The sequence below is a fragment of the Bos indicus x Bos taurus genome, chromosome 11, assembly GCF_003369695.1.
Source record: "Bos indicus x Bos taurus breed Angus x Brahman F1 hybrid chromosome 11, Bos_hybrid_MaternalHap_v2.0, whole genome shotgun sequence".
Lineage (NCBI taxonomy): Eukaryota > Metazoa > Chordata > Mammalia > Artiodactyla > Bovidae > Bos > Bos indicus x Bos taurus.
In genome coordinates, this window is record NC_040086.1 from 15,677,406 (window position 1) to 15,704,257 (window position 26,852).

At 40.1% G+C, this 26,852-nt stretch overlaps 1 protein-coding gene across 8 annotated transcripts in view; it reads left to right on the forward strand.

Annotated features, from left to right (window-relative positions):
- LTBP1 (latent transforming growth factor beta binding protein 1) overlaps positions 1 to 26,852 on the forward strand; it is a 456,565-nt gene that overhangs the window by 269,644 nt on the left and 160,069 nt on the right. For all 8 annotated transcript variants that reach the window (XM_027554980.1, XM_027554982.1, XM_027554981.1 and 5 more), the window contains one exon: positions 18,003 to 18,125. In XM_027554980.1, the coding sequence (XP_027410781.1) occupies positions 18,003 to 18,125 (123 nt within the window). The remainder of the gene's footprint in view (positions 1 to 18,002; positions 18,126 to 26,852) is intronic.

Genomic DNA, 26,852 nt, shown 5'->3' on the forward strand with positions numbered 1-26,852 from the left:
ATGTTTTCAAAGGAATGATTTATTGCATATACACACATGGAGCTCTAAAACCTGCCCTCACTACCCTCAACATTTATGGAATTGTTATAATTTGCTTCATTTATAAAAACAAATAATTCAATTAAAATTTCTGGTGGATATCTAGAGCAGCATTTGTCATTTCATTATTATGCTGAAGGTTTGATGTAGAATTAGAATTAAATGAAGAAATACCTCATGGCAGTGATCATAGGAACTCCTGTTTCATGGTCTTCCTTGGTGGCTCAGATGGTAAAGAATCTGCCTGCAATATAGGAGACCCAGGTTCAATCCCTGGGTCGGGAAGATCCCCTGGAGAAAGAAATGGCTACCCACTCCAATATTCTTGCCTGGAGAATCCCATGGGCGGAGGAGCCTGGTGGTCTGTAGTCCATGGGGTCACAAAGATTTGGACACGACAGAACACTTGACTGTCACTTTGCCATGAACTAAATGTGTTCTTAAAAATTAGGTGTAAATCTCACTTCTAGAGTTGGGTTCTGAAATTACTTGGGGACCAGTCTATTCAATGAAATCTTTTATTTAAAGCAAATATCTCTCTTAACATTCTAAAATCACCTGCCTCTTTCATTAGTTTATAGCTCTGAAATCAACCTACTGTTTTCTACATTTTTAGCATGTGCTGAGGTGCTATGGGCAATGCCAAAATACATAGCCAGACAGTGTCTGTGCTTTTAGAATCCAGTGTATGTATATTTCTTTTTCATGAATCTTGAAATCTTTAAAAAATATCCCATAGCCCGTAAACATGAGTTGGCGGGGCACTCCTGAACTACAGACTGAGGATATGTGATGAATGATGAATAAGACATCAGTCTTGCCCTTTGGATTCAGTGTAATTAAATCAGTTTGAATCAGCAGGATGTAATTTGCTTTGTTCAGTCATCCAACTAGCTGAATTTCAGCTCACTCCAGATGAGCCCGTTAAAGCAAATATAAAAGAGCTGTCCACATAACTTTCTTTTGGCTTGATTTTATTACACTGGTTGTTCTGCTCTAATAAAATAAAATTACAAAACAGATACACTAAGACACAATAATACTCTACTAAAACTTTCACTGCAGGACTTCTTTTTGCTAGAAAGTGCTCCGAGGTGCATCTGGAATTGAATTGTGTTCAGACCACAGAAAAGATAATGCACTCCCCCTAACCCCCACCCCCGCCCCGCCCAGGGGCATACCTCTGTCATTAAATGAAACTGACCAGTCTTGATGAATAGTCCATATAAGGAAGGTGTACATGGAACTTCTTGGTTATAAAGAGGTTGTCTGGACTGTAGCTTACATTTCAGGCCTCTTAAGTGAACATAAAAAAATTGCTGTGACTGCACTATGGTGAATATGTAGAGGAAGACTGGTCTTTGAGTGCTTTGCTGCTGCTGCTAAGTCGCTTCAGTCGTGTCCAACTCTGTGCGACCCCATAGATGGTAGCCCACCAGGCTCTGCCGTCCCTGGCATTCTCCAGGCAAGAACACTCGCATGGGTTGCCATTTCCTTCTCCAGTGCATGAAAGTGAAAAATGAAGGAGGCTAGAAAGTACAGGAAAGACCCTCAAGTAAACTGGCTTGGCTGGAGAAAAGAATTGGCCTGTGGTATACTGCTGGGTTAAAACAGTAGGGTGAGATACAGTGATACTTAATTTTAAGACCAGTTTCTTATTTTTTTAATGATTAATTGCATGCATCATTTGTAATATGACTTGTGGTACATGCTGAGGAAACAGTTATTGGATTTACACTTCTTTTAATGTAGAGATGTCCAAAGACCATTATGACAACAGCTTGCATATTTAAAAGAAAATGGATTTGTGATTACTTTCTTGGAAAAGAGATTATCATTTTAGAACTATTTCCAAAGGTATAGTTAATGGAAACAACTTTTTGGTATGGCTAATAGTTAAATGAGTTTATTGAGATGGTATCAGTTTTTTTCACCCAGCGTTGTTTCTTGTATCCTTGCTTTCTGGGTTCATGTTTTCTTTTGTGATCGGATTGTCAGATAAAATATAGGACGCCCAGTTAAATTTGAATGCCAGGTAAACTGCAAATAATTTGGGACATATATTTTTAAAGTATTAGCTTGTATGAAATTCAAGCTTAACTGGCTGTCCTATATTTTTACTTGCTAATTTATATTTTGAGATCACAGCCTTTAACAGTTCTTTAAGTGAGAATCACTAAGAAGTATATACTTTACATGCCTGAGAATATCTTTATTTTGAACTCATTCTGTAATGAGAGTAATCAGGTATACAATTTTAGGATAACAGTTATTTTCCAGCAGTACTTTTGACCTACAGAATACCACTGGATTTCTGACTTCTTTTTGATACTGTTTTCCTTAGTAGAGAATGGTTCTGTCTTTGGAGATCATCTCTTAATTCTTTATGTTCTGTAGTTTTACCATGATGTGTCTATATGTGGATTTATCTTGATTTTACTCAGTAGGCAGAGTGTGTTGTCCATCTGAAGACTCCAGTCTTTCCTCATATTTGAAAAATGATCAGATGTTATCTCTTCAGATACTGCTTCTCCACCGTGCTCTCCAGCTGTAACTCCTTTTAGACAAGTGTTGGAGATTCCGTTTTCAATGTCTCTCATAACACGTCCTTTGTCCTTTTCTCCTCTTGTCTCTTTTGCTGCTTTATGCATAAATACCTTAGTTCTGTCTTCCAGTTTTCTAATTGCTGCTTTATTATGCCTATCTAGATTCTACCCTATCTGTTACACTTTTTATTATAAGATTATTTTTCATTTTTGAAATCTCATTGTTTGTCATAGCTTATCTATTCTTATTTCATTTTTTAAAAATGTATTTATTCAACATTTTAAGCATGCTGAGAAGTTTAGCTGGATTTCAGCTGCTGAGGAAGGAGTGTTTTCATAGATACATTTAATTTGTTACCCTCAGTTGATAGTATCCTGGCTTCTCTTGGTGCTTTCTAGACAGTAGACCCAGAGTTTCAATGGCTTCCCTGTATCATGTATTAATATTTTAGTAATTCTTATATATTTAGAAATAGGGGTGAGTGCCAAAGCATGAACTTACTATGCTACTTAAAAAAAAAAAAAAGTGTTCATATCAGGACTGAGGTTTTTAATTTTTTTATTTAAAGAAATCAATATCAGAATGTGATTTCTAACATATATATAATAAATTGTTTTTCTTTGTGAGTATAGAAAAGCTTTTCAGAGGACTTCAAATTATATAATTAACAGTTATCCTCAGTCTTTTTTTATCTGTTGTAATTATGCAGCCCATCAACACAAGTTTATTCACCATCTGGCATTCACGCATTCCTTTATTTTATGGATATTTAATGACAATTTAAGTGGGAGCACTCTGAGAAGTATATTAACACTCAGTTCATACCCTTAAAAAAATCACTGTTCTCACAAATAATTAAAAGGCATCATGTCAGTCTATAACATCAAGGCAGCATGTAGTAAGCACTGTAAGAAATGAACCAGATACTATGCAGTGTCAGAGGAAATTTCCCATTGAGTTGGAAAATCAAAGATGGCATTTACACCAGTGGGGATGGGTGAGACTTGTCAAGGTATTTGGGGGTGGAGGCAGGCTAAATTCAAAATCGGTTTGGTACAGTGCCTCAGGCTAGTGAGTGTCAGCTTCTTTCAAGGTTTTATTTTAAATACATGCAAAGCTGATATATTTTGTGAATTAACTTTTAACTTTTTTGATTCCCCCATTGACGTTTTTGGTTTCCTTCAAAGAGTTTGGATTGTGACCAAATATTCATGGATGTCTTCAGAGACATAAATGTTTCTGAAAAGTTAAATGTCTTCAGATTAGTACAGTTGCCCTTCTTATCTGTGGGTTCTGCATGGAGATATGGGGGGCTGCCTGTCTTACGCCCTTTGATGTCAGGGACTTGGGCATCTGCAGATTTGGAGATCTTCACGAAGAGAAGGGGTTCTGCAGCCAATCCCCCAGGGATACTGGGGGACGACTGTGATGAGTGCTCTGGATTCTTCCTCCCCTTTCCCCACTTACCCATCTTCCTCAATCTTCCTTCCCTCTCTCTCCCCCACTGCCTCTTTCAAGGCCCACTCAACTTGTTCTGGGCCTTATTGCAGTGATGGTGTCAAGGAACAAAGTAGACAGTGAAGAACTGTAGACATAATTATACTCTTAGTGACAGTGAGCCTGAAACATCTGGTACTAAAAGTGTGCTAAGTTCACTAGCACTCCAACCCAGCTTAACCTTGTTTTTGTTTTTTAAAAAACCTTTATATTGGAGTGTAGCTGATTAACAATGTTGTGATGGTTTGAGGTGGATAACAAAGCAACTCAGCCATACATATACATGTAACCATTCTCCCCCAAACTCCCCTCCCATCCAGGCTACCACATGACATTGAGCAGAGATCCCTGTGCTGCACAGACATCCTTGTTGCCAGCTTGACCCTTAACCTAAGTTCTTCCTCTGGTAATCCCAGATCCTCACCCGACTTTTCCCCAGACTTTCTCCAGAGGTGAACTAGCTGGGCCACCTGCTGCTCTAATGACTGTTGATTTTATTTATGTGATGCTTTTCTCCTTATGGTAACACTTGGATAAAAAAATTTGATAACTTTCTGTTTACTGAAAGTGAAAGTAAAGTCTCTCAGTTGTGTCCGACTCTGTGTGACCCCACGGACTGTAGCCCATCAGGCTCATAATAATCAATTTCCTTTTTGGTTATTATTGCCTACACATTTTTTTCTCTATGTATTTTGCTAGTGTTTATTGAATGCCTGTTTAGTGGAGTTGTTGGGTTGGGTGCTCCAGCTATGTCACCATTCTCACAGTAACCCGGTGAGGTAGTGCTATTTTTCTTTAAACTTGCAGTGAAACTGAGCCCTGAGTCTCCAAGAAATTAGTAATGGAAGATGACATACCTGGAGAGTGTATGTATGTATGTATGTATGGAGAGTGTATGTATCCAAGGGTCAACCTTGGCTGCCTGGGCTCCCCACTTTGGACTACTAACATTTATGTAGTAGTCTGTAGTACTTTTTAAGGTGGTTTCTATGTTATCAATTCCTGACAACAACTGCATCTGCTTGATACAGTTAGAAAACCATGGCTTAAAGCCTTGCTCAATAAGCAGCAGTGCTGGGAGGGATAGTAATGCTCTCTGATTCTTTTAGTCTTTAGGTTGTACTAGCCTGTTCCATGCTTTCAGTAGTTTGGTTTAGAAATCAGAGTTCTCCACACTTCATTGTTTATTTTCATAGCAAATTTTCTGGTTTTCAATGTGTCTTCTTTGTAGGTAAAGTGTTTTTCTCTTACGTTATTAGCACTGTGCCTTAGTTTTATCCTGAAGCCCTTAACTAGCAGAATGTTGGTGATCTAGAGGGTATTTATTTAACCTCGCATTCCTCTTGAGCACTCCTCCTGAGTCTCTCCCCTTCCCCTGCAAGTTAACAGTTACTTTGCTAAAACAATCGTGTGTTTCTCACGCTGCTGGGGACAGCTGGACAGTTCTGCTGACCCAGGCAGGCTGTGGATGATCTCAGCCGGGCTCCATCTAGGGTCTGTGATCAGCTGATGGTTGCCTTATGCTGGATGGTCCAGGACAGCTTCAGTTGGGTTGGCTCAGCTTTCTTCTCATCTAAAACTTTTCAGGCCTAGATTTGGAATTTACACAGTGCCACTTCAGCTGTATTCTAGTGGCTGAAGGAAGTCATAAAGCCAACCTACATTGAGGGAGTGGGGAAAAGACTCTACTTCTTACTGGGAGAAGCTACAAAGTCGTATAGACAAGGATACAAAGAGAGGTAGAGAATTGGGCCTATTTTAGAAATCATTCTGTGACACCTTGACGGTTTATGTCTTGCTTGAGAAAAAAGGAAATGAAGATCTTTATTTGTATTACTGGGAGGTTGTGCGTGCGTGCTCAGTCGCTTCAGTTGTGTCCGACTCTGTGCGACCCTATGGACTGTCGCCTGTTAGGCTCCTCTGACCATGGGACTTTGCAGGCAAGAATACTGGAGCCGATTGCTGTGCCCTCCTCCAGGGGATCTTCCCGACCCAGGGATCGAATCCAAGTCTCTTACATCTACCTGCTTTGGCAGGCAGGTTCTTTACCACTAATGCCACCTGGGTGATCATTTTATGTTTAAACTTAAGAGGCCATGTTGTTGGTGAAAAAAAGTCTGATATTAGAAATTATGTAGTTTATTACATAGTTAATTTTTGTTAGTAGTGTAACCAATGTATAGAACAGTGAAAATCCCAGTGAGTGAGTATCACAAAATGAACATAACTGTGTACTTACCACTCAAATCAAGAAATAGAAGATCCCCTGCACCCTAAAGCCCTCCCTCTGTCTCTTCTCAGTTTTTACCATATCCCCTTTTTTCAGAAGTGGTCACTGTGCCAACTCTTATAAGCATAGATGTGTTATCTTTTTTATGAATTTTCAAATTATCCACTATGTTTCGTGACTTCTTTCACTTAACAGATGTGGCCAATACTACTTTTTCTTAACATTCAGAACACTGACTAGTGAAGTGGTAATATCCATCGATGTTTCGATGTAAAAGCTTTTCAGTGCCTTTTCCTTTCATTCTTCTGTGATTTTGCAGTTTATGCAACATTCGCTACAGTTAGTGTTTTCTCTGTAGCTCCCTTTAGTTCCATTATCATAAGGGAATTGATTGTTGTGATGTTTCTTTCTTTCCCGGAGGAAAGAAGGAATATGGAAAAGGTCAGTTTTCATTCTAATCCCAAAAAAAGGCAATGCCAAAGAATGCTCAAACTACCTTACAATTGCACTCATCTCACATGCTAGTAAAGTAATGCTCAAAATTCTCCAAGCCAGGCTTCAGCACTATGTGAACTGTGAACTTCCTGATGTTCAAGCTGGTTTTAGAAAAGGCAGAGGAACCAGAGATCAAATTGCCAACATCCGCTGGATCATAGAAAAAGCAAGAGAGTTCCAGAAAAACATCTATTTCTGCTTTGTTGACTATGCCAAAGCCTTTGACTGTGTGGATCACAATAAACTGTGGAAAATTCTGAAAGAGATGGGAATACCAGACCACCTGATCTGCCTCTTGAGAAATCTGTATGCAGGTCAGGAAGCAATAGTTAGAACTGGACATGGAACAACAGACTGGTTCCAAATAGGAAAAGGAGTACGTCAAGGCTGTATGTTGTCACCCTGTTTATTTAACTTATATGCAGAGTACGTCATGAGAAATGCTGGACTGGAAGAAACACAAGCTGGAATCAAGATTGCCGGGAGAAATATCAATCACCTCAGACATGCAGATGACACCACCCTTATGGCAGAAAGTGAAGAGGAACTCAAAAGCCTCTTGATGAAAGTCAAAGTGGAGAGTGAAAAAGTTGGCTTAAAGCTCAACATTCAGAAAACGAAGATCATGGCATCCGGTCCCATCACTTCATGGGAAATAGATGGGGAAACAGTGTCAGACTTTATTTTTTTGGGCTCCAAAATCACTGCAGATGGTGACTGCAGCCATGAAATTAAAAGACGCTTTCTTCTTGGAAGGAAAGTTATGATCAACCTAGATAGCATATTCAAAAGCAGAGACATTACTTTGCCAACAAAGGTCCGTCTAGTCAAGGCTATGGTTTTTCCTGTGGTCGTGTATGGATGTGAGAGTTGGACTGTGAAGAAGGCTGAGCGCCAAAGAATTGATGCTTTTGAACTATGGTATTGGAGAAGACTCTTGAGGGTCCCTTGGACTGCAAGGAGATCCAACCAGTCCATTCTGAAGGAGATCAGCCCTGGGATTTCTTTGGAAGGAATGATGCTAAAGCTGAAACTCCAGTACTTTGGCCACCTCATGCGAAGAGTTGACTCATTGGAAAAGGCTCTGATGCTGGGAGGGATTGGGCGCAAGAGGAGAAGGGGACGACAGAGGATGAGATGGCTGGATGGCATCACTGACTTGATGGACGTGAGTCTGCGTGAACTCTGGGAGTTGGTGATGGACAGGGAGGCCAGGCGTGCTGCAATTCATGGGGTCGCAAAGAGTCGGACACGACTGAGCAACTGATCTGATCTGATCTGATCTGATAGGAGAGTAGTGTGGGTGAAAAAATGAAACTTAGGATCCATTGTTGTTGCTATATATTTGGGAAATTATAGTAGAAAATAATAGGTATGAACTAAGGCTGGAGTCAACCAGACTTGATAATTAAATTACTCAAAGTACTTAAAATGTTTAAAATTCTTTTAACTTACCTATCAGATTCATCTCAGAGCTGTGCTGTATTTAGTGATTTAATGCCAGAAATTGTGGGGGTGCTTAATGTGATGCTGAATCATGTTTTGCAGTAGTGATGATCAAAGCAATTGATATGTTTTACTGATTTGAAGGTGTTATTTTACTGTCCTAGAGATTCTCTTGGAACTCCTGCTGCTCTTTGTGGTCTAAATAGGTACAGTATTTTGGGTAAGAATTTAAACAGTTTTGATCCAGACCTGAGTATCATTTTAGCATTTAAACTCAATTTGGGACCCATTCCCACCCATTGTAGAATCATTTTCTAGTGTGTCCTCTTCCTATGCCTCTATCGCTGGGATAGGACTCAAAAAGGAAATGTCTGTTTATTTTATTCACTTTTCTTCAGGAAAGACAGTGGTGAAGTGAGTCATTAGCACATTGTATTTTCCAATAGCTCTCTTTGACCTTAATCTCTGGAGCTGTAAACTCAATGGGAAGATGCCTGTTGAATCACGAGTGATGAGGAAAGCCCATGATAGATATGGTACTATGAATGTTTCAAGGAGAAATTAATGTAGTGTCTATAGATTATAGTCAGAAATCCAAGACCAGCAGAGATGTGCATCTTCCATGTGTAGCACACATGTATTGAGAAATAAATGCAAACTGTTTTCTGGGCTCTAACAGTTCTTTTTATCATGTTACTCTGCAGACAGAAGGATTGGGAGGCAGGGAATTGTTCCACAGTAGTTTGCTTCCTTTGGATGAGTCCAGTGATTGAATCCATCCCATGATAGAGGATTTCTGTTTTTTTAATTTAATTAATTAATTTTTGGCTGTGCTGGGTCTTCGTTGCTGTGTGGGCTTTTCTCTTTTGTGGGAAGCAGGAGCTACTCCGTGGTTGCAGTGCATGGACTTCTCGTTGCGGTAGATTCTCTTGTTGTGGGGTACAGGCTCTAGGGTGTGCGGGTTTCAGTAGTTTTGGTTCATGAACCCTAGAGGACAGGTTCAGTAGCTGTGATACATGGATTTAGTTGCTCCACTGCATGTTGGATCTTCCTGGATCAGGAATTGAACCTGTGTCTCCCGCACTGGCAGGTGGGTTCTTTACTACTGAGCCACTAGGGAAGCCTGATGATTGTTTTATAAACAACTGCATCAGGGCCCAGGTTGAAACAAATACAGCCACAAGGAGACCCATATAAGTTTGTGGGGCTGACCCAAGAGAGCAGCATTTCACACAATTTGCTCCACAAACCACCAGTTCAGCTAGATGTTAATAGATGGTGTGTGAAAAAAGAGCCCACAGCCAAATGAGTGGAGAACACCAGGTTAAACAGAGAAAGCCAAGAGTCCTTGCCAGAGAACGTCTCAAGGTCTTTAATGTGCTAATTATACAGAATATGTCACGTTTCTCAATCATATTCGACCACAAAACCCTTCTTTGGGCAGAAGTCTCACAGAGCTTGTGTTTTATATAAAATACCTTGGGTAAAATTGCTCTAGAATGTTGATCTTCAAATATTTTTTTGTTGCCTTGTCTCCTACTTTGAAAAATGTAGATGTTCACACATTTTTAACCTGACATCTACATTTTGTAAATCAAAAATTAAATGGGCATAGGTAGATTCATTTTTGACATTGATATTAGATATGGACTTTAAACGCTTTCATCAAAACTTTGGAGCAGCGGAGTTGGCTTACTTAATTTATAAATAATGTCTGTCATCTAACATAATTGGCAAAACCAGACCTTCTTATGAAAGAGATCAGGCTTATCCCTTGTCCTGGGACTCTGCTTCAGGAAAGAGATTTGTGAATTGTTCGTTTGATGTCTGATCATTTCACATTGTAGGACAGTGTATCTAGAGAGATTCCAGATGAGTAAGAAGTGTGCCTTGGAGGGAAAGTAGACACTGAGTAAAGGAGAGAAAGGAAAGGAGATTGGCTTATGTGGTTTTAGAGCACTTCTAGACATGGAAATGGCAACCTACTCCAGTATTCTTGCCTGGAAAATTCTGTAGACAGAGGAGCCTGGCAGGGTACATACAATCCATGGGGGTGGCAAAGAGACGTGCCTGAGTGACTGAGTGCAGAGAAGGAAACGTGTGAAGGCTTAAGATCTAGAAATTGATTCCTTAAATGAAAGTATTTAAGCATATGTGTCCCCTGTCACTTGCCTTCAGGGGTATGTGTACCTGGTGTGAAGCTGCTTCTGGGAAAGAAGAGGGGCAAGGAAGGATTAAAAATTACATATGTGCTCTTAAGAGAGTGAACTCCTCCTTTCTCTAAAGTAAGTGATCCCTCTTGAATAGCCATATGATCTGTCTGGCTAAGAAAAGTACTTACCTCAAGAGGTAGTTTGTTGTCTTTTTTTTTTTTCTTTCTGCTTTCAACTGGAAGTCAGATTGCTGAATTGTGGTGGAATTTCTGCCCATCAGCAAAAATTGAGTAGACACCGCAGAATCTCCACAGTGCTTCACATTTTCACAAAGTGCAAAGTGCAAAGATCTGCATGTTCTGTTCTCACCTTGTGCCTAATTCCTGTTGGTTACTGGACATGCCTCATTTCCTGGATAAACGTGCGTCACTAAAAAGGCAGTAAATTAGTACTCGGTTAAAGATACATACTTTCCTGTAGGAGCATGGATACATAAAAATGTGTTTATTTCCCACAGGGTACTTATACTAGTCATGATATATCTTCTGCAGTAAATGTCCTACTTTATTTATTCCTTGGCATTTTTAACTTTGGCAACTGGCAGATTGTTGTGAAGTCAGGATATTTAAACTGGAAGCAACTGTGGGGATTATCTGTGTTGTGAGAGAGGAAAGTGAGCTCAAGAGAAAATAAATGACTTACTCTGGGTGACATAGTTTAAGATCCTAGTTACCAGACTAGGTCATACTGAGAGATTTCTCCTGTTAGATTTCCCCATTCTCCCTTAACCCCTTTTCTAAAAAAATAAGAGCTTGGACCGAGTTCTCTCTCTAAGCTGAAAATAACTGTTATGTTGCTGTTGGTCCAAAGTGGTTCCAAAGTTCCATTGAGAGAAGGTGCGCTCTACAGATACAAAAGATGATGGTGACGATCCTTGCTTCATTGTACTGGGTTATTATATCGTTCTTGGGTGCTGAAATGCTGAGGCTGGGTTACATTTGATTGTTTAAACAGTCTCTTGTTATGCATACCTCCCAATATGCAATGCTGCCAATGTTCAACCCTTTTAGATTTATAAGAAGAGCAGTTTTGTATTAGTGAACTTGATAAGTGGCCAGAGGTTCATGGGAGGCTGTACTGGGCAGAGAATGCTATAAATGTTCTAAGTGAATGGAGAAGTATGTAAATCATACGAGCTGTACTCCTTCCCTTGGTTTTGCCTTCTCTAAAGGTGCACAGTGGGCTGGAAGAGTTTCTCCCTTCCTTTTTGCATCTGTAAGCGTCTAGACTGCCCACCACCGCAGCTCAGACGGACATATAGGAGTGGGTGATGGCTCTGAGTGCCAGTTCCTTCAGCCATTCATTTTGACCTTCATTCTTGAACTCAGTAAACTGTGGTTTTTTTGCAAGTGGTTACACCATTCTTTCAAAGAATAGAATTCCACAGTTGTCCAGAGAAATTTGGTGGTCCACAGAGGGAAACAATGACCAAATTCATTTGTTTACCATTGTTTTGTTTTTTTAGACTAAGCACTACAGTACTTTCAATTTAATCAGAACACATTAAAGGAAATTGGCTGTTCCTAGAGAATATGACACTTCTGAAGCAGTTATATTTGTCAAATGTAAATAATTTATAGATGTTATAATCAAGTTAGAAGTTTTTATTTAATTTTAAATAAGAAAATAGCCCAAGGAATTGTAGTCTAAATAGAATTATAATTCATAATGGGTCAGTTACATTCCATATAATTGTTAAACTTTGACCTGGTAATGCCTTCTCTTAGCATAATTCTTAAACCACTCACATCCAGATAGTTCACTTTCAGTTTTGTTCTTAATGCATTTGTGAATCTTTACTTTCCTTTAGCTTATTTAAAACAGGGAGGCCTGGCCTTCTGTAGTCCATGGGGTTGCAAAGAGTTGGACACTACTGAGTGACTGAACTAAAGAGCTTGAGTACCTCAGAAAGTCATTTAGATAATTGCTCATGTTTCATATTAATCCTGGAGTTCTAAATTAAAAACAATGGGGCATAAGTTTTTTGTCCTTTTTTTTCTTTTAAACACAAAGGGTATACCCTATCTAGCTACCCACAATCCTCTCAAGAACAAAGCAGGGGATAGAAGAATAAAGTGGCAAAGATAAGAGAATTTCTATCCAATTTTTAGATGTGAAAAATTTGGCATATTAGGAATGAACAGTATATGAATGGAATACTTTTTAAACTTTTATTTGTGAGTTGTTGAAACCAGAATGTGATTTTTCACAGAAATAATGTCAGTGATGTTCAAATTTTCTTGACAAATACCAACTCAAAAGTTCCGTTTTTGAAGCAGATGTAAAGGAACTGTCTTGCTTAAAAGAGGTAGGCAGGATGCCCAGGCTCCTGGGATGGGTCTGCAGATCACAATTAAATCTGATGAATTTACCTTAGAGCCCTGGTCAGACATGGTGATGCTAGGACTCTGGTCTTGCAGATCACAAAGCACACAGCCCCATACTCAGCAATCTGGGGAACCTAGTCTGTTTTGCTTCTTGCTCAGCTGGAGAACCTCCTCAGAGATAGTAGGAGACCATCCAGATGTAGACAGTGTAGATGCTGAGTTGAGCGAATGAAACCCTCCAAATCCTGTCATGGAACCACCACTTGGCTCCACCCCATCATTCCTTAGACAACCTCACTTCAAAATGGTCCTTTCTGTGCTTATAAGCTCATTTTTCATCCCCTCTTTGTATGTTTTTCAGTGAGGGCATTATTGACAATTTTGGCAGAACAGTTGTCTGTCCAGGGGGACTAACCACAGTTTGTTTAGCTTAGTGTCCACCCAGTGAGTGCCCCCCAGCCCTTGGAACAAGCATATCCTCCTCTGAGAATCAACTGATTCTCCCTGAGCACTAAGAGCGAAGCTATCTTAACTGACCTACAACATTCCTGTAGGTATTTACATGTTAGAAGAGATTGCTTTTCCATCTAAGTGGCTAATTAATATATGAAAAGGAAATGCAGGTCGAAGCCACTATGAGATAACACTACATACTCTCTTGATGACTAAAATGAGAAAACCGACAATAACTTGAGGATGTGGAGCAGTTAGTACTGGAAATGGAACTTGACATAATCGCTTTGGGCAACTGTTTGACAGTATTTACTAAAGTAAGCATGAGCCTTGTTTAGTAACTCAGAAATTTTACTCCTAGATATGTTCCCAAGAGAAATGAGTACCTGGGCCTATCAAAAGATATATATATCTTTATATATGTATGTGTGTGTATATATATATATATATGTTCACTGGTGTATGGTTGGAAATAACCCTCCAAATGTCTGTCAACAGTAGAATGGTAAATTAACTTTGTGCTCAGATAATAAAATATAACAGCAATTAAAAATGAACCGCATGCAGCAACATTGATGAATCTCATAAGCATAATAATTAAAAGTCAGACAAAAAAATGTTAGTGATATTTACTCTGTATGAAGTTTAAGAACAGGCAAGACTAATAAATAATGATGGAAATCAGAATAGTAGTTACCTATTGGGGCAGAATAGTAGTTACCTGGAAGGGCCATGAAGGAGCCTTCTGGGGAGTGAAATGTGCTAAGTAATGATGTTGATGGTGGTTACACAGTATTTGCACACACACACATACACATACCCAGTTGTATATATACATGCAAAGAACTCATGTAGCTGTATACTTAGGATTGATATACTTAGCTTTTTATAACTTTAGAAAGAAAAAATCTTGGAAATTTAATTTCGTTTATGGTATTTTAGAGAATGTGATAAAAATAAATTGACGCAGCTTAGGGAAACGGGAGTTTATCTGGAAGCTATTAGCATGTGTCCATGTTTCTGAGTTTCTGGAGCCAAAATTAGGGGAAGTGGTGTTGCTAGTGCTGGCGGCACAAGCTGATTAGAATAGAGATGGTAAGAAAAGGAAAAGTTTTACATGATTCCTCTTCTTCATTCTATTTCTTCCTGTCTGCAGCCATAGTGTTTTTGATTATGTCCTAACTTGTGTCCTCCATTCCTATGGCATCATGGTCGAGGCGGTGGACAATGTTAAGAGTCAAAAAGGGGACGTTGGAAGAGGGTACAGGGCAGTGGTTGTGTATCAGGTATCTATGTCTTGGGGCGGAGAGGGCGGGAGACACGACTTTAACCTGCAGGGAGGTTAGCCAGCAGGGAGGCCCTGACAGGACTATCATAGAAACTTCCAGGTGAGGGGAGCTTCTGGGTCCTAAGAGGTAAACATGGATGGTGTAATGGCGCAACCGATGATTAGGAGTCAAGTCCACTCTGAGAAAGAGGAAGGCTGATGATCACACCATAGTGGGAACATGAGGGGAAACGGAGATTTTTGTCCAGGTTTTTTGACCCAATTGACTGGTTACCCACATTTGAGGTTTAAGTGGGGACGTACGTAAAGGCTTTGCGTGTACCAGGCCCACCTCAACTTGACACTCTTCCTGCTTCTTTATGGTGCTTCTCTTAAGGAGAATGAGTTACAGGGGGATGTTCTCAATTACGTGTTGTGCATAAATGTGCTTTATAGTAAAACACAGACTCTGATCAAGTATAAGATGGATGCTAGACCATATGCTGGGCCAGGTGTCATCTAGCTGTACCAGCTTCCAGCTGGGTGCAAACCTGGAATGCTCTAGAATTTATACAACAAATATGGGTTGTCATTTGAATGTCGTTGAAAATGTCATATTGTCACTGAAGTTAAAAATTGCATATGTTGGGTAAAATACATCCATATACATGTTTTTGGCTACTTTGAATATGAAATATAAGCAAATAATGATTTATTTCAGGTTGTATCTACCTTTTATGTGATGATTCTACTAGTAATTGTTTACTACCATGGTGTTCAGTTTTAATGTAGAAAATTAGCATTTTAAGATCCTTAGTAGTTTTATTAGAATTAATTATTGCAAGAAGTAAGTATTATTTGAAATGGAGACACTAAGAGTCAAGTTTGTTAGCACTGATGTATAGAACAGTCTTTTGGACTCTGTGGGAGAGGGAGAGGGTGGGATGAGTTGGGAGAATGGCATTGAAACATGTATAATATCATATATGAAACGAGTCGCCAGTCCAGGTTTGATGCACGATACTGGATGCTTGGGGCTGGTGCACTGGGACGACCCAGAGGGATGGTATGGGGAGGGAGGTGGGAGGGGGGTTCAGGATGGGGAACACATGTATATCTGTGGCGGATTCAGTTTGATATATGGCAAAAACAATACAATATTGTAAAGTTAAAAAATAAAATTAAATTAAGTTGAAAGTCAAAAAAAAAAAGAATACTGGAGTGGGTTGCCAGTTGCTGCTCCAGGAAGTATGGATTAATAAAATCCATACTTCTTAATAATTAGAAACTATAATGTTAAAAAAAAAGAGCTTCATAAGTCACACTGAATAAAATAGATGACTTCTAATTTTTAAAAAAATTTTTAACTCGTCACATTCTATTTATTTTTAATTATCTTTGCAAATGACTCCATAATCTTTTTTTAAAAAAGCTGCCACATTTTTGTCTGTCCTCTTCTAAATCATTTTGACGTCCCCTTGGGTCACTGTCTTAGTCCATTTGGGCCGCTAGAATAAAATACCACCAACTGGGTAGCTTAAAAACAGCAGGTATTTATTGCTCACAGTTCTGGAGGCAGGGAAGTCCAAGATCAAGACACCAGCATGGTCGCCTTCTGGTGAGGGTCCTCTTTCGATTATAGATGTCTGTGTTGTATCCTCAAAATAGTGGGAGGGACTGGGGGTCTCCCTGAAGCCCCTTTAATAAGACAATGATCTCACTCACGAGGGTTTCTCCCTCATGACTTAAACACACCACAAAGGCCTCACCTACTAATACTGTGTCCTTTTTTAAAAATATATTTATCTTTAAAAAATAATTTTATTTATTTTTGGCTGTGTTGGGTCTTTGTTGCTATGCCAGCTTTGCCCTAGTTGTGGCAAGTGGGGGCTAATCTCTAGTTGTGTGCAGGCTTCTCATTGCAGTGACTTCTCTTGGTGCAGCTCCTGGGCTCTAGAGCAGGTGAATGGGCTTCCAGCTCCTGGGCTCTAGAGCATAGGCTCAGTAGTTGTGGTGCATGGGCTTAGTTGCTCTGCGGCATGTGGGATCTTCCTGGACCAGGGATCAAACCCGTGTCTCCTGCATTGACAGGCGGATTCTTCACTGCTGAGCCACCAGGGAAGCCCTAACACTGTGACCTTTGGGGAGGGTTAGGATTTCAACAGATTCGGCGGGGTGGGGCACAGAACATTGAGACCATAGCAGTCACCTTATGTAGACGATCTTGAGACTCTCTTTCTGGCTGTAATTCCTTTCACTTTATTCCTGAATCTGCTGCTGCAGCTGGATAATTATACTTGAGTATCCCAGTGTGACCTTGTAGTATCAAACATATCTCTTCATCTCCCTCTTTCCTTCACAGAACTTTGCACAAAACCAACCATGTCTTTTCCTCTTTGCTCAGATTAGAAGCCTTGCAGGCATCTTTGACCTTCTTCCTGTCCAACGCTGTGTTGGCTAGTCAAATACCGAACGCCATGCATTGTCAGTTGTTCCTTCCAAAAATACAAAAAATACTTCATTCCTTCTCTTCCTGATTATTCTCACTGTCACCAACCTGGCTTGTCACTAGTCTCATACTTGCATTATTCCTTCAGCGATCAAACTTTAAATCTCATCTCACCAAGCCATGTGCTGGCCAGATGCATTCCCTACAGCCTGCCATTGATTACATCTTCCTCCTGCTCACAAACCTTTAGTATATTTCTGTTTTCAGTAAAATTGAATCCAAACCTAGCCTGGCTTTAACCAGCTCTTTTTCCAGCTATTCACCTTCCTAAAACTTTTCCAGCCGATGATTTGACTCATGATTTCCTGATCGCCTTTCTTTCTCCAGTCTCTGTGCTCATGTTCGTGTCCACCCATGCAGATCATTTACCCTTTCCTGCCCATCCATTTGGCTCCTCCCCAGATTCACTACCTGATGAAGTCTTACCTCCTTTGCCATGCTGCCGTCTCCCTTACCTGCACCTTCCCCCCATAGCTCTTACTTGTCTAGATAGGCAGTCTCATGGTATAACTTGTTCAGGGTTATGACCTTTCTTCTGGTGGTGATAACTTGACTGATTTTCAGTTCTTTAATTTTTACATAGTTATATATACAGCTAGACTGTAAAAGTCTCCAGGGCAAGGGTCTTTGCCTTACCTGTATGCTCTATAATACTTAACAACACAGACACTAAAATAGAAGATTTGTGAAGGCTGGGATCTTTGTCACTGTTATTCAGTGGTAAGGGTCTAGTATCTAGAATAGAACCAGGTACCTAATAGGCTTATAGTAAATATTTGCTAAATTGTAGATGCTCAGTAAATGTTTGATTTGATTAAACTGCTAATGCATTAAAAGTTGCTAGCATCTCACACTTACTGTGACTGAGAGATATTATAGTGGGAAAAAAAAAAAAAGAGGGGAGAGGGTATGCATTTTACAGCCAGAATCTGTTCAACAGTGCTTGATATCTCCTTCTAAAAGAGTTGTTTTCCTGCAGATATTAATGAATGCCAACTACAGGGTGTGTGCCCTAATGGTGAGTGTTTGAATACCATGGGCAGCTACAGATGTACCTGCAAAGTGGGATTTGGGCCAGATCCTACCTTTTCAAGTTGTGTTCGTAAGTAATGATCACTTTTTATTCCTATTTTGGATCAGGTTTTTTGTTTCGTTTTGTTTTGCTTTGAGAGGGTGTGGGAGGAGAATCCAAAAGAAGGTAACAGCTTGGTGGTCAACCGAATATTGTAAATATGCAGGAAGATGTCATTAAAATAATAAAGGGGATGAGGTAGCCTGATATACTGGAGTAAATCTATGTTATGAAGCCTTTTCATTTTTATTGTGTTCAGAAGAAAATGAAAGCTAAAACTCAAGAAAAAGAGCAGGCATACAGAGGAAAGATACTTTAATGCAAAGAAAGCAGTTGATTAAAATTAGCATACCTAAGAGATGAAAACAGATTTTCCTTCATGAGTATTTTAAGCATTATTTAGGTGGAGTTAAACTTTGTTCCAGCTTCTGTCTTTAATTAGTCCAAATTCTGAGTCACTTGTGTCTGATTTAATGAGGTTTCACTGTACTTTCTTGGTTGGAAGAGTCTGGGAAATAGTTACCAAGGCCCTGTGTTTCAAACGTTTTATTCAGTTCTAATTTCAAATATTCTATTCTGGTGTCCTTAAAAACCACCAAAATGTGTCCCTAAACTATTTTGCTTTATGAATCTGTCTCTACGATTTTTCTTCTTGGTAAGGATAAAGATCCTCCATCAAACTTTCTGTACGTTCTAATACTGGTATAGAAAATGTAGTTTCTCCAAAAAGACACTCTTACCACAAAACCCAATCCAGTGTAATCATTACAGATCACCTGACGATTAGAGATGCATGCATTTTACATGTAAAGTGCTCAAACACAGAGTTTTTTTTTAAGACTACCTTATTTATTAAGGTGAAAAGTGAAAGTGAAAGTCACTCAGTCGTCTCCGACTCTTTGTGACGCCATGGACTGTAGCCGGCCAGGCTCCTCTATCCATGGAAGTGCTAGGCAAGAATACTGGAGTGCGTTGCCATTTCCTTCTCCAGGGGATCATCCCCACCCAGGTATCAAATCCTGGTCTCTTGCATTGCAGGCAGTTCTTTACCATCTGAGCCACCAGGGAAGCCGAATTTTTAGGGTATTTGTGCCCATTATTACAAAGTAGGTAAACACAACAGATTTTTCAAAGTCATATACAATTAAATGTGAAACATTTTAAACTAATGCATGGCAGAAAGTTGTCAAGATAATATTATGAGCAATTCTTCATTAATTTTTGTCTTGCTGGGTTTCTATTTTTATTTACCTATTTTTTTTTTAAATGTGGCTCCGGTATTTGTTATTTGGTATCTTTCTGATCCCCAGTTTTAAATGTGCTGTATCTTCAAGACATGTTTTTTTCATGAAGGTACTATCATTTGGTTTTAACTGTGCATCTCTTAACTCTGTGCCCTAAGCTGATGGATAGACATGGTGAAGTAAAGACAGATATAGTAAAATAAAATGACAACTTCATTCATTACTTTTAGATGAGTTTATTGAGGGTTTTGGAACATTGTTACTAATTACTGTTATTTTCCTTTAAAACCTGTCAAATGCAGATTAGGAAATTTTGCACGTAAATTCTTTCCTCCATGTCCTTTCACAGACAGTTCTGATCATGCAGCAGACAGACACCTACTAATTATAGGGCTTTTTTGATGGGTGGAGAAATCAGACTGTAAAATTACATTTGCATACAAGGTTCATTTGCAAACTGATGCAAGGATTTGGAAATTTCATGCCAAAAAACATTGTTGAAAATATCCAGATAATTTAGGGATAATTTCTGGCTGATTGGAATTACATAAGTAAGTATTATAAATATATTTTTATAATTTAAGCATAAAAGATTTTTAGAGTTTGGGTATTGTGAATATTTTTTTTTCTGTTAAATTGATTTGTAGTCTGGTTAAAATGGCCATGTTGAGCGTTGTAGATTAGGTAAACTTGGAGGACTGGTCACAAAGTGTTTTATTTGACTAGATCTGATGTCTAGAGCTAAGGGCAGACATCCAGGTTTTAATGAGATTGCAGGAACCTGCCAATGAGATTTTGAAACACTTACACATTTCCTTAGCATTTATTTTCCTTGTCATTTCCCAGATAATACTGAACATATTAAACAGCCATCCGTTCGTATTTGAAAAATAAATAATTCAATTTTATGGTTCAGCTACAACAGCTGAAATGATAAGTATTAGGAGATGTTTGTTGCTAGTTAAGTGTTCCAGTTTAGATTTGAAGTTAAAACTTGGGTTCTTACCAGCGTTGAGTGGGCAGATTTATTTCTCTTTCCTCTGAATTTACCACATGCAATATCACAGAAATATGTAGAGTCCTTTAGAATTTGTGACTTGGTTCAATCTAGTCCGATTTGTGGGTGAACTATACTTTGAACAAGTCGATGGGGGAAGTCCGAAGAGAAAGAATGTCTTGAGAAATAAGGAGGGGAGAAGGTGATACTTAACAGCGTGTACGTGTATTAGTCGCTCAGCCGTGTCCAACTCTTTGTGAGCCCATGGACTGTAGCCCACCAGGCTCCTCTGTCCACGGAATTCTCCAGGCAAGAATACTGGAGTGAGATACTTACAATACAGGGGCAAAAAATACTGGCAGGATGGTGGTACCTTTGATAGTCATGGAGGAAATAGCAGGAGGAGGCAGGGGGCCACACACGCACACCGACGCACAGGGCACTGAGCAAAGCTATTTACCGTTTGAAATGAATGCTCTTGCAAGACAGAAAAACAGCCTTAGATAGATGGTGGAAGCAGATGGAGGTGACTGGCTGCGTTTGCTCAGGCAGCATGAATTTAGGGCATATCCCGGCCATAAAAGGTGTGGCTGACTCTGTGAACTCAAAGAAATGGACTTGGCAGTGGCTGAAGAGCAGTGGGAAGCTCTCCCTGTTCTCGAATACGCTGAGGTGAACACCCTCAGAATTCCTTGACTTCAGCCAAAGGTTGCAACCACTTCACTTTCTCTCCTTGCCCACTCCCTATGCTCGACTTAGCCAAGCTGAAAGAGGAAGGTAGGAGGGGTCTGGTCTTGGCCGCCTGCGACCTCTGCATCTGTGGATCAGGGCTCTGCTGCAATAGCATTCTCTAGACCTGCTTCTGCCTATCTGTGGGGAAGGCTGAAACCCAAGATCTCTCAGAGCACATCCAAGAAAAGTGTAATAACCTGTGAAGAGCGAGTAGGGAAGCTTCCTGACTTTTTAAACTGCAATTAATTTTCTTCAGAAACTTGAGACCTCTTAGGATGAATGCTGGGAAGGGTGTGTCCACAGGTTCAAAGTGAAATGAAAGTCACCCAGTCATGTCTGACTGTTTGCGACCCCATGGACTGTATCCTGCCAGGCTCCTCTGTCCATAGAATTCTCCAGGCAAGAATACTGGAGTGGGTTGCCATTTCTTTCTCCAGGGGATCTTCCTGACCCAGAGATCGAACCCAGGTCTCCTGCATTACGGGCAGATGCTTTAGCATCTGAATTCTGAGCCTGCCTGTTTGCTGGTCCATTATACCCTTGGCCAGTAGAGGGGGTTAGAGAGAAGATGGACTCCTACTCTGACTCCAGAAATCGCGAGATGTCGAACATATCCCTTTGAAAAGCCAGTTTTATTCATGAACACTGTTTCTTTTTAGTTTCTTCAGCTTCCTTCAAGAGATATGAGTTATTTCACACAATTGGAAACTGAAGCCAGGAGAGTTTGAGTAACTTTTCAAGATCATATAGCTCATCCTTGACATTTGAGATGATAGAATTGGATTTTGTGCCTTAAATTTAGGGTTCTAGATCAGGAATTGGCAAATAATAGCCATGGGCCAAATATGCCCCATTGTCTGTAATTGTAAATAGTTTTATTATTGGAACACATTCTTGTCTATTCATTTACATACTATCCACGGCTGTGAAATAGCTGTTGGCAGAGCTGAGAAGTTGCAATAGAGACCATATAGACCACAGAGCCTAAAATGTTTATCTTACCTTTCACAGAGAAAGATTTCTGGCTTTTGGGCTGAATCAGTGCTGTCCAGTAGAACTTTTTGTAATGATGGAAATGTTCTGTATCTACATTGTCTGAGGTGATAGATACTAGTCATAGGTGGCTGGTGTGCCAAAGAGATTGAATCTTTAATTGTATCTGTCTTCAATTTTTGAAACTTTTTATTTTATATTGGAGTATAGCTAATTAACAATGTTGTGATAGTTTCAGGTGAACAGCGAAGGGACTCAGCCATACATGTATACATGGATCCATTCTCATCCAAACTCCTCTCCCATTCATAGGCTGCCACATAACATTGAGCAGTATCTCATTTAAATTTTATCAAAGGAGGAGTATGTGGGTAGGAGCTAATGAATGGGATCTCATAGTTCTAGCGCGTTTTTGTGAAACTGATTGGGTAAATGACCACCAAGATCTCCCTAGCAGAGAGAGCAAGATGGGCTTTCCTTCCTGACCTGGTGGTTTTGTCCATGGTAAGATTATTCTTCCCCAGAAGTGAGGCTGGGAGCCTCTTTGTCACCCCTGACTCTCTCATCTCCTTTGGTCTTCAAGAAAATCATTAAATCTTCATAATCTGTTTTATGCTTTTTCCTTTCCTCCAGCCTCTGCTGCGGCTGTCTCAGCTTAGACCCCTAGTTTTCCTCATTTAGTGACCACATAGCATCACGGCCTTGAGGTTACACAAACAGATCTGTGCCAAGTGTTTGCTCCCAGATAAAAGCAGTAACAACTCAAACTGTGACACTAGTGTAGTAATCTTTACTGTGTACTTACTAAGTGCCAGGCACTGTGATGAGTACTTTGTATGGATTACCAAATATTATAGTTGCAGGATCTCTGTGAGGCTTGTATTGTTGTTCTTCCTATTTGGGAAATGAAGAGATTGAGGCACAGAGAGGGTAAGGATCTTTCCAAAAGTAACACAGCCTTTAAGTAAGTGGTAGAGCCCAAATTTGAAACTCTGTCTCACACCACTAGCTGAGCCTTTAATCAGGAAGAGGACACTAGTCTAAATTGATAGGAGTGAGTCATATATTTAAGTGGAGCCACTATTTAGTCTCACTGTATAATAGCTAGTCTGACTCTGCAGTGGCCTCAGGGTCATTTTTAAAAATTTGATTCTCCCAGAATTGATTTTTAATAGCCCATTTCCTGAAAAGGCTCTTACCCAGTGGCTCTTACTTCCTTAGTAAAGTCATCTGTTGGACTCCTCCTAACAGTGTTACCTGATTCCCACACCTGCATCCCAGTGCTCATTCCCCTGGGACTCTAAGCTTTAAAGACATGAAACACTAATGTGGAATTTCCTCCAAGAAGTGAGTAAGGATATTGGAGGTGTTTGGGGTCGGGGAGGAGTAGAAATAAACTACTAGGAGAGACTAGCTATCTTCTCAAGTCTGTTGTAGTTTTCAGCTTCTTCAAAGTCCCAGAGTAATTTATGTCTGTTTAATAATGTTTGAATTGATAAGAGCAGCATGCCTTTGAGAGTGTTACAGAGTTGGTTGTACAACCCTATAATTAACTCATAAGGTGTTTAATGTATAATTGGGGAGCTTAGCTGTGAGAACCATAGTGTCATATCTTCTTACTGTGGTTTGTAATGGAATCACCATCAGCATTGAATATATGGTGATGATTCAATACTACACTTGGGTTTAGAGCTGTACGGTTATTACTTTGGAAGATTTTTCCCATGTTTGTTGCCAAGAGCAAAAGATTTGTTTCCTTGAATGACTGACCGTGGCATTTCCGATAGGATTTATGCTTCTGAAATGCTTTTCCCTCTATACAGAGTACCTGAATCTGTGTACCCTAGTCTTAGCAACATGCCCTGCAAACAAATAGAATCTGCAAAACCCATACTTAAGATTTCCTATATATATGAACTGTGTTTGAGTGTTTCCTGCGGAAGTATGGGTTGGCAGCAGTCTGCTGCAGGGACGGGCTCTGCGTGTGGGTAGGCATAAGTCCTCTTGGAGGAGGTTGCCATTAACCCTACCATAGAGCTGCCAGAACTTACATAGGACTGGGAAATAGACTCTTGGAGGGCGCAACAGAACCTTGTGCACCAGGACCCAGGAGAAAGGAACAGTGACCCCACAGGAGACTTGCCTGTGGGTGTCTGGGAGTCTCTGGTGAAGGCATGGGTCAGTGGTGGCCTGGTGCAGGGTTGGGGGCATGGACTGTAAGAGTACATGCATGGGATCTTTTGAGGGAGGTCACCATTATCTTCATTACCTCAGCCATAGTTTGGCCCTAAGTAAACAGCAGGGAGGGAACACAGCTCCACCCATCAACAGAAATTGAATTAAGGATTTACTGACCATGGCCCCGCCCATCAGAACAAGACCCAGTATCCCCCTCAGTCAGTCTATCCCATCAGGAAGCTTTCATAAGCCTCTTATCCTTTTCCATCAGAGGGCAGACAACTGAAAACCACAATCACAGAATACTAACCAAAAAAAGCAAGAGAGTTCCAGAAAAACATCTATTTCTGCTTTATTGACTATGCCAAAGCCTTTGTCTGTGTGGATCACAATAAACTGTGGCAAATTCTGAAAGAGATGGGAATACCAGACCACCTGACCTGCCTCTTGAGAAACCTATATGCAGGTCAGGAAGCAATAGTTAGAACTGGACGTGGAACAACAGACTGGTTCCAAATAGGAAGAGGAGTACGTCAAGGCTGTATATTGTCACCCTGCTTATATAACTTATATGCAGAGTACATCATGAGAAATGCTGGGCTAGAAGAAGCACAAGCTGGAATCAAGATTGCCAGGAGAAATATCAATAACCTCAGAGATGCAGATGACACCACCTTTATGGCAGAAAGTGAAGAGGAACTAAAAAGCCTCTTGATGAAAGTGAAAGAGGAGAGTGAAAAAGTTGACTTAAAGCTCAACATTCAGAAAACTAAGATCATGGCATCTGGTCCCATCACTTCATGGCAAATAGAGGGAGAAACAGTGACAGACTTTATTTTTTTTGGCTCCAATCACTGCAGATGGCGACTACAGCCATGAAATAAAAAGATGTTTACTCCTTGGAAGAAAATTTACGACCAACCTAGACAGCATATTAAACAGCAGAGACATTACTTTGCCAACAAAGATCTGTCTAGTCAAGGCTATGGTTTTTCCAGTGGTCATGTATGGATGTGAGAGTTGGACTATAAAGAAAGATGAGCGCTGAAGAATTGATGCTTTTGAATTGTGGCGTTGGAGAAGACTCTTGAGAGTCCCTTGTTTTGCAAAGAGATCCAGCCAGTCCATCCTAAAGGAAATCAGTCCAGAATATTCATTGGAAGGACTGATGCTGAAGCTGAAACTCCAGTACTTTGGCCACCTGATGCGAAGAACTGACTTATTTGAAAACCCTGATGCTGGGAAAGATTGAAGATGAGATGAGAAGGGGATGACAGAAGATGAGATGGTTGAATGGTGTCACTGACTCAATAGATGTGAGTTTGAGTTTACTCCAGGAGATGGTGATGGACAGAGAGGCCTGGCGTGTTGCAGTCCATGGGGTCCCAAAGAGTGGGACACGACTGAGCGACTGAACTGACTGCTGCTGCTGCTAAGTCGCTTCAGTCGTGTCCGACTCTGTGCGACCCCATAGACGGCTGAGCAACAGGCTCCCCCGTCCCTGGGATCCTCCAGGCAAGAACACTGGAGTGGGTTGCCATTTCCTTCTCCAATGCATGAAAGTGAAAAGTGAAAGTGAAGTTGCTCAGTTGTGTCCGACTCTTAGCGACCCCATGGACTGCAGCCCACCAAGCTCTTCCGTCCATGGGATTTTCCAGGCAAGAGTACTGGAATGGGGTGCTATTGCCTTCTCCGAACTGACTGACTGACTGACAAATATGAACCCATCAGCATGCTTTGTAATTCCTCCTCAGTATTCTATCCCATTCCCATTTCCACCAATCCTTTAGCAATCTTTGGGCAATACTCATTTTCTTTTTTTTTTAGTATAGTGTAAATCCTTACAATGCAGTAGAATGTTTAATCCTGTTTATCATATTTTAAATAATAAATGTAGTATACTAACATCACTGAATTATCCTTTACAACCAGGCTTCCCATCTATGATTAAAGATAGTACTCAAACAATAGAAACACCAATGTTGCATCATTCTAGGTAGCATATTGTTCCTGAGTTTATAGAAATGTTTAATGAAATAAGTGAAATTGCCACTAAGTCATTTAAAATGATAAAAGAATAACAGATGACTTAGGTATTACAATAGAGGCTGCTTTAAATATCACATCCTATTAGAAATCTGAGGGAGACATACATTAATACTTTTGAAAATTTGAATCATAGGAACATCAGTAAAATTTAGGTATGTAACCCAAAGCTTTTCACTGGCTTCCTCCTGGGTTTTCTTCCATCTTCAAAGGAGCAGATTTTTTATTAGTTAGTAGCTTATGTGTACTTGGGATGAAGCAAAATGTTTGGTAGCAACATGGTCTGATGTTCCGACACACCAACTGTTGAGTTTTAAGTGTAAATAGAATTTTTAATAAAAAATGAAGTACATTTTGAACACCCCAAAATGATTAGTTAAAAAAAAAATCTTAGCATTGAAACATGTAAAATATCATGTATGAAACGAGATGCCAGTCCAGGTTCGATGCACGATACTGGACACTTGGGGCTAGTGCACTGGGATGACCCAGAGGGATGGTATAGGGAGGGAGGAGGGAGGAGGGTTCAGGATGGGGAACACATGTATACCTGTGGTGGATTCATTT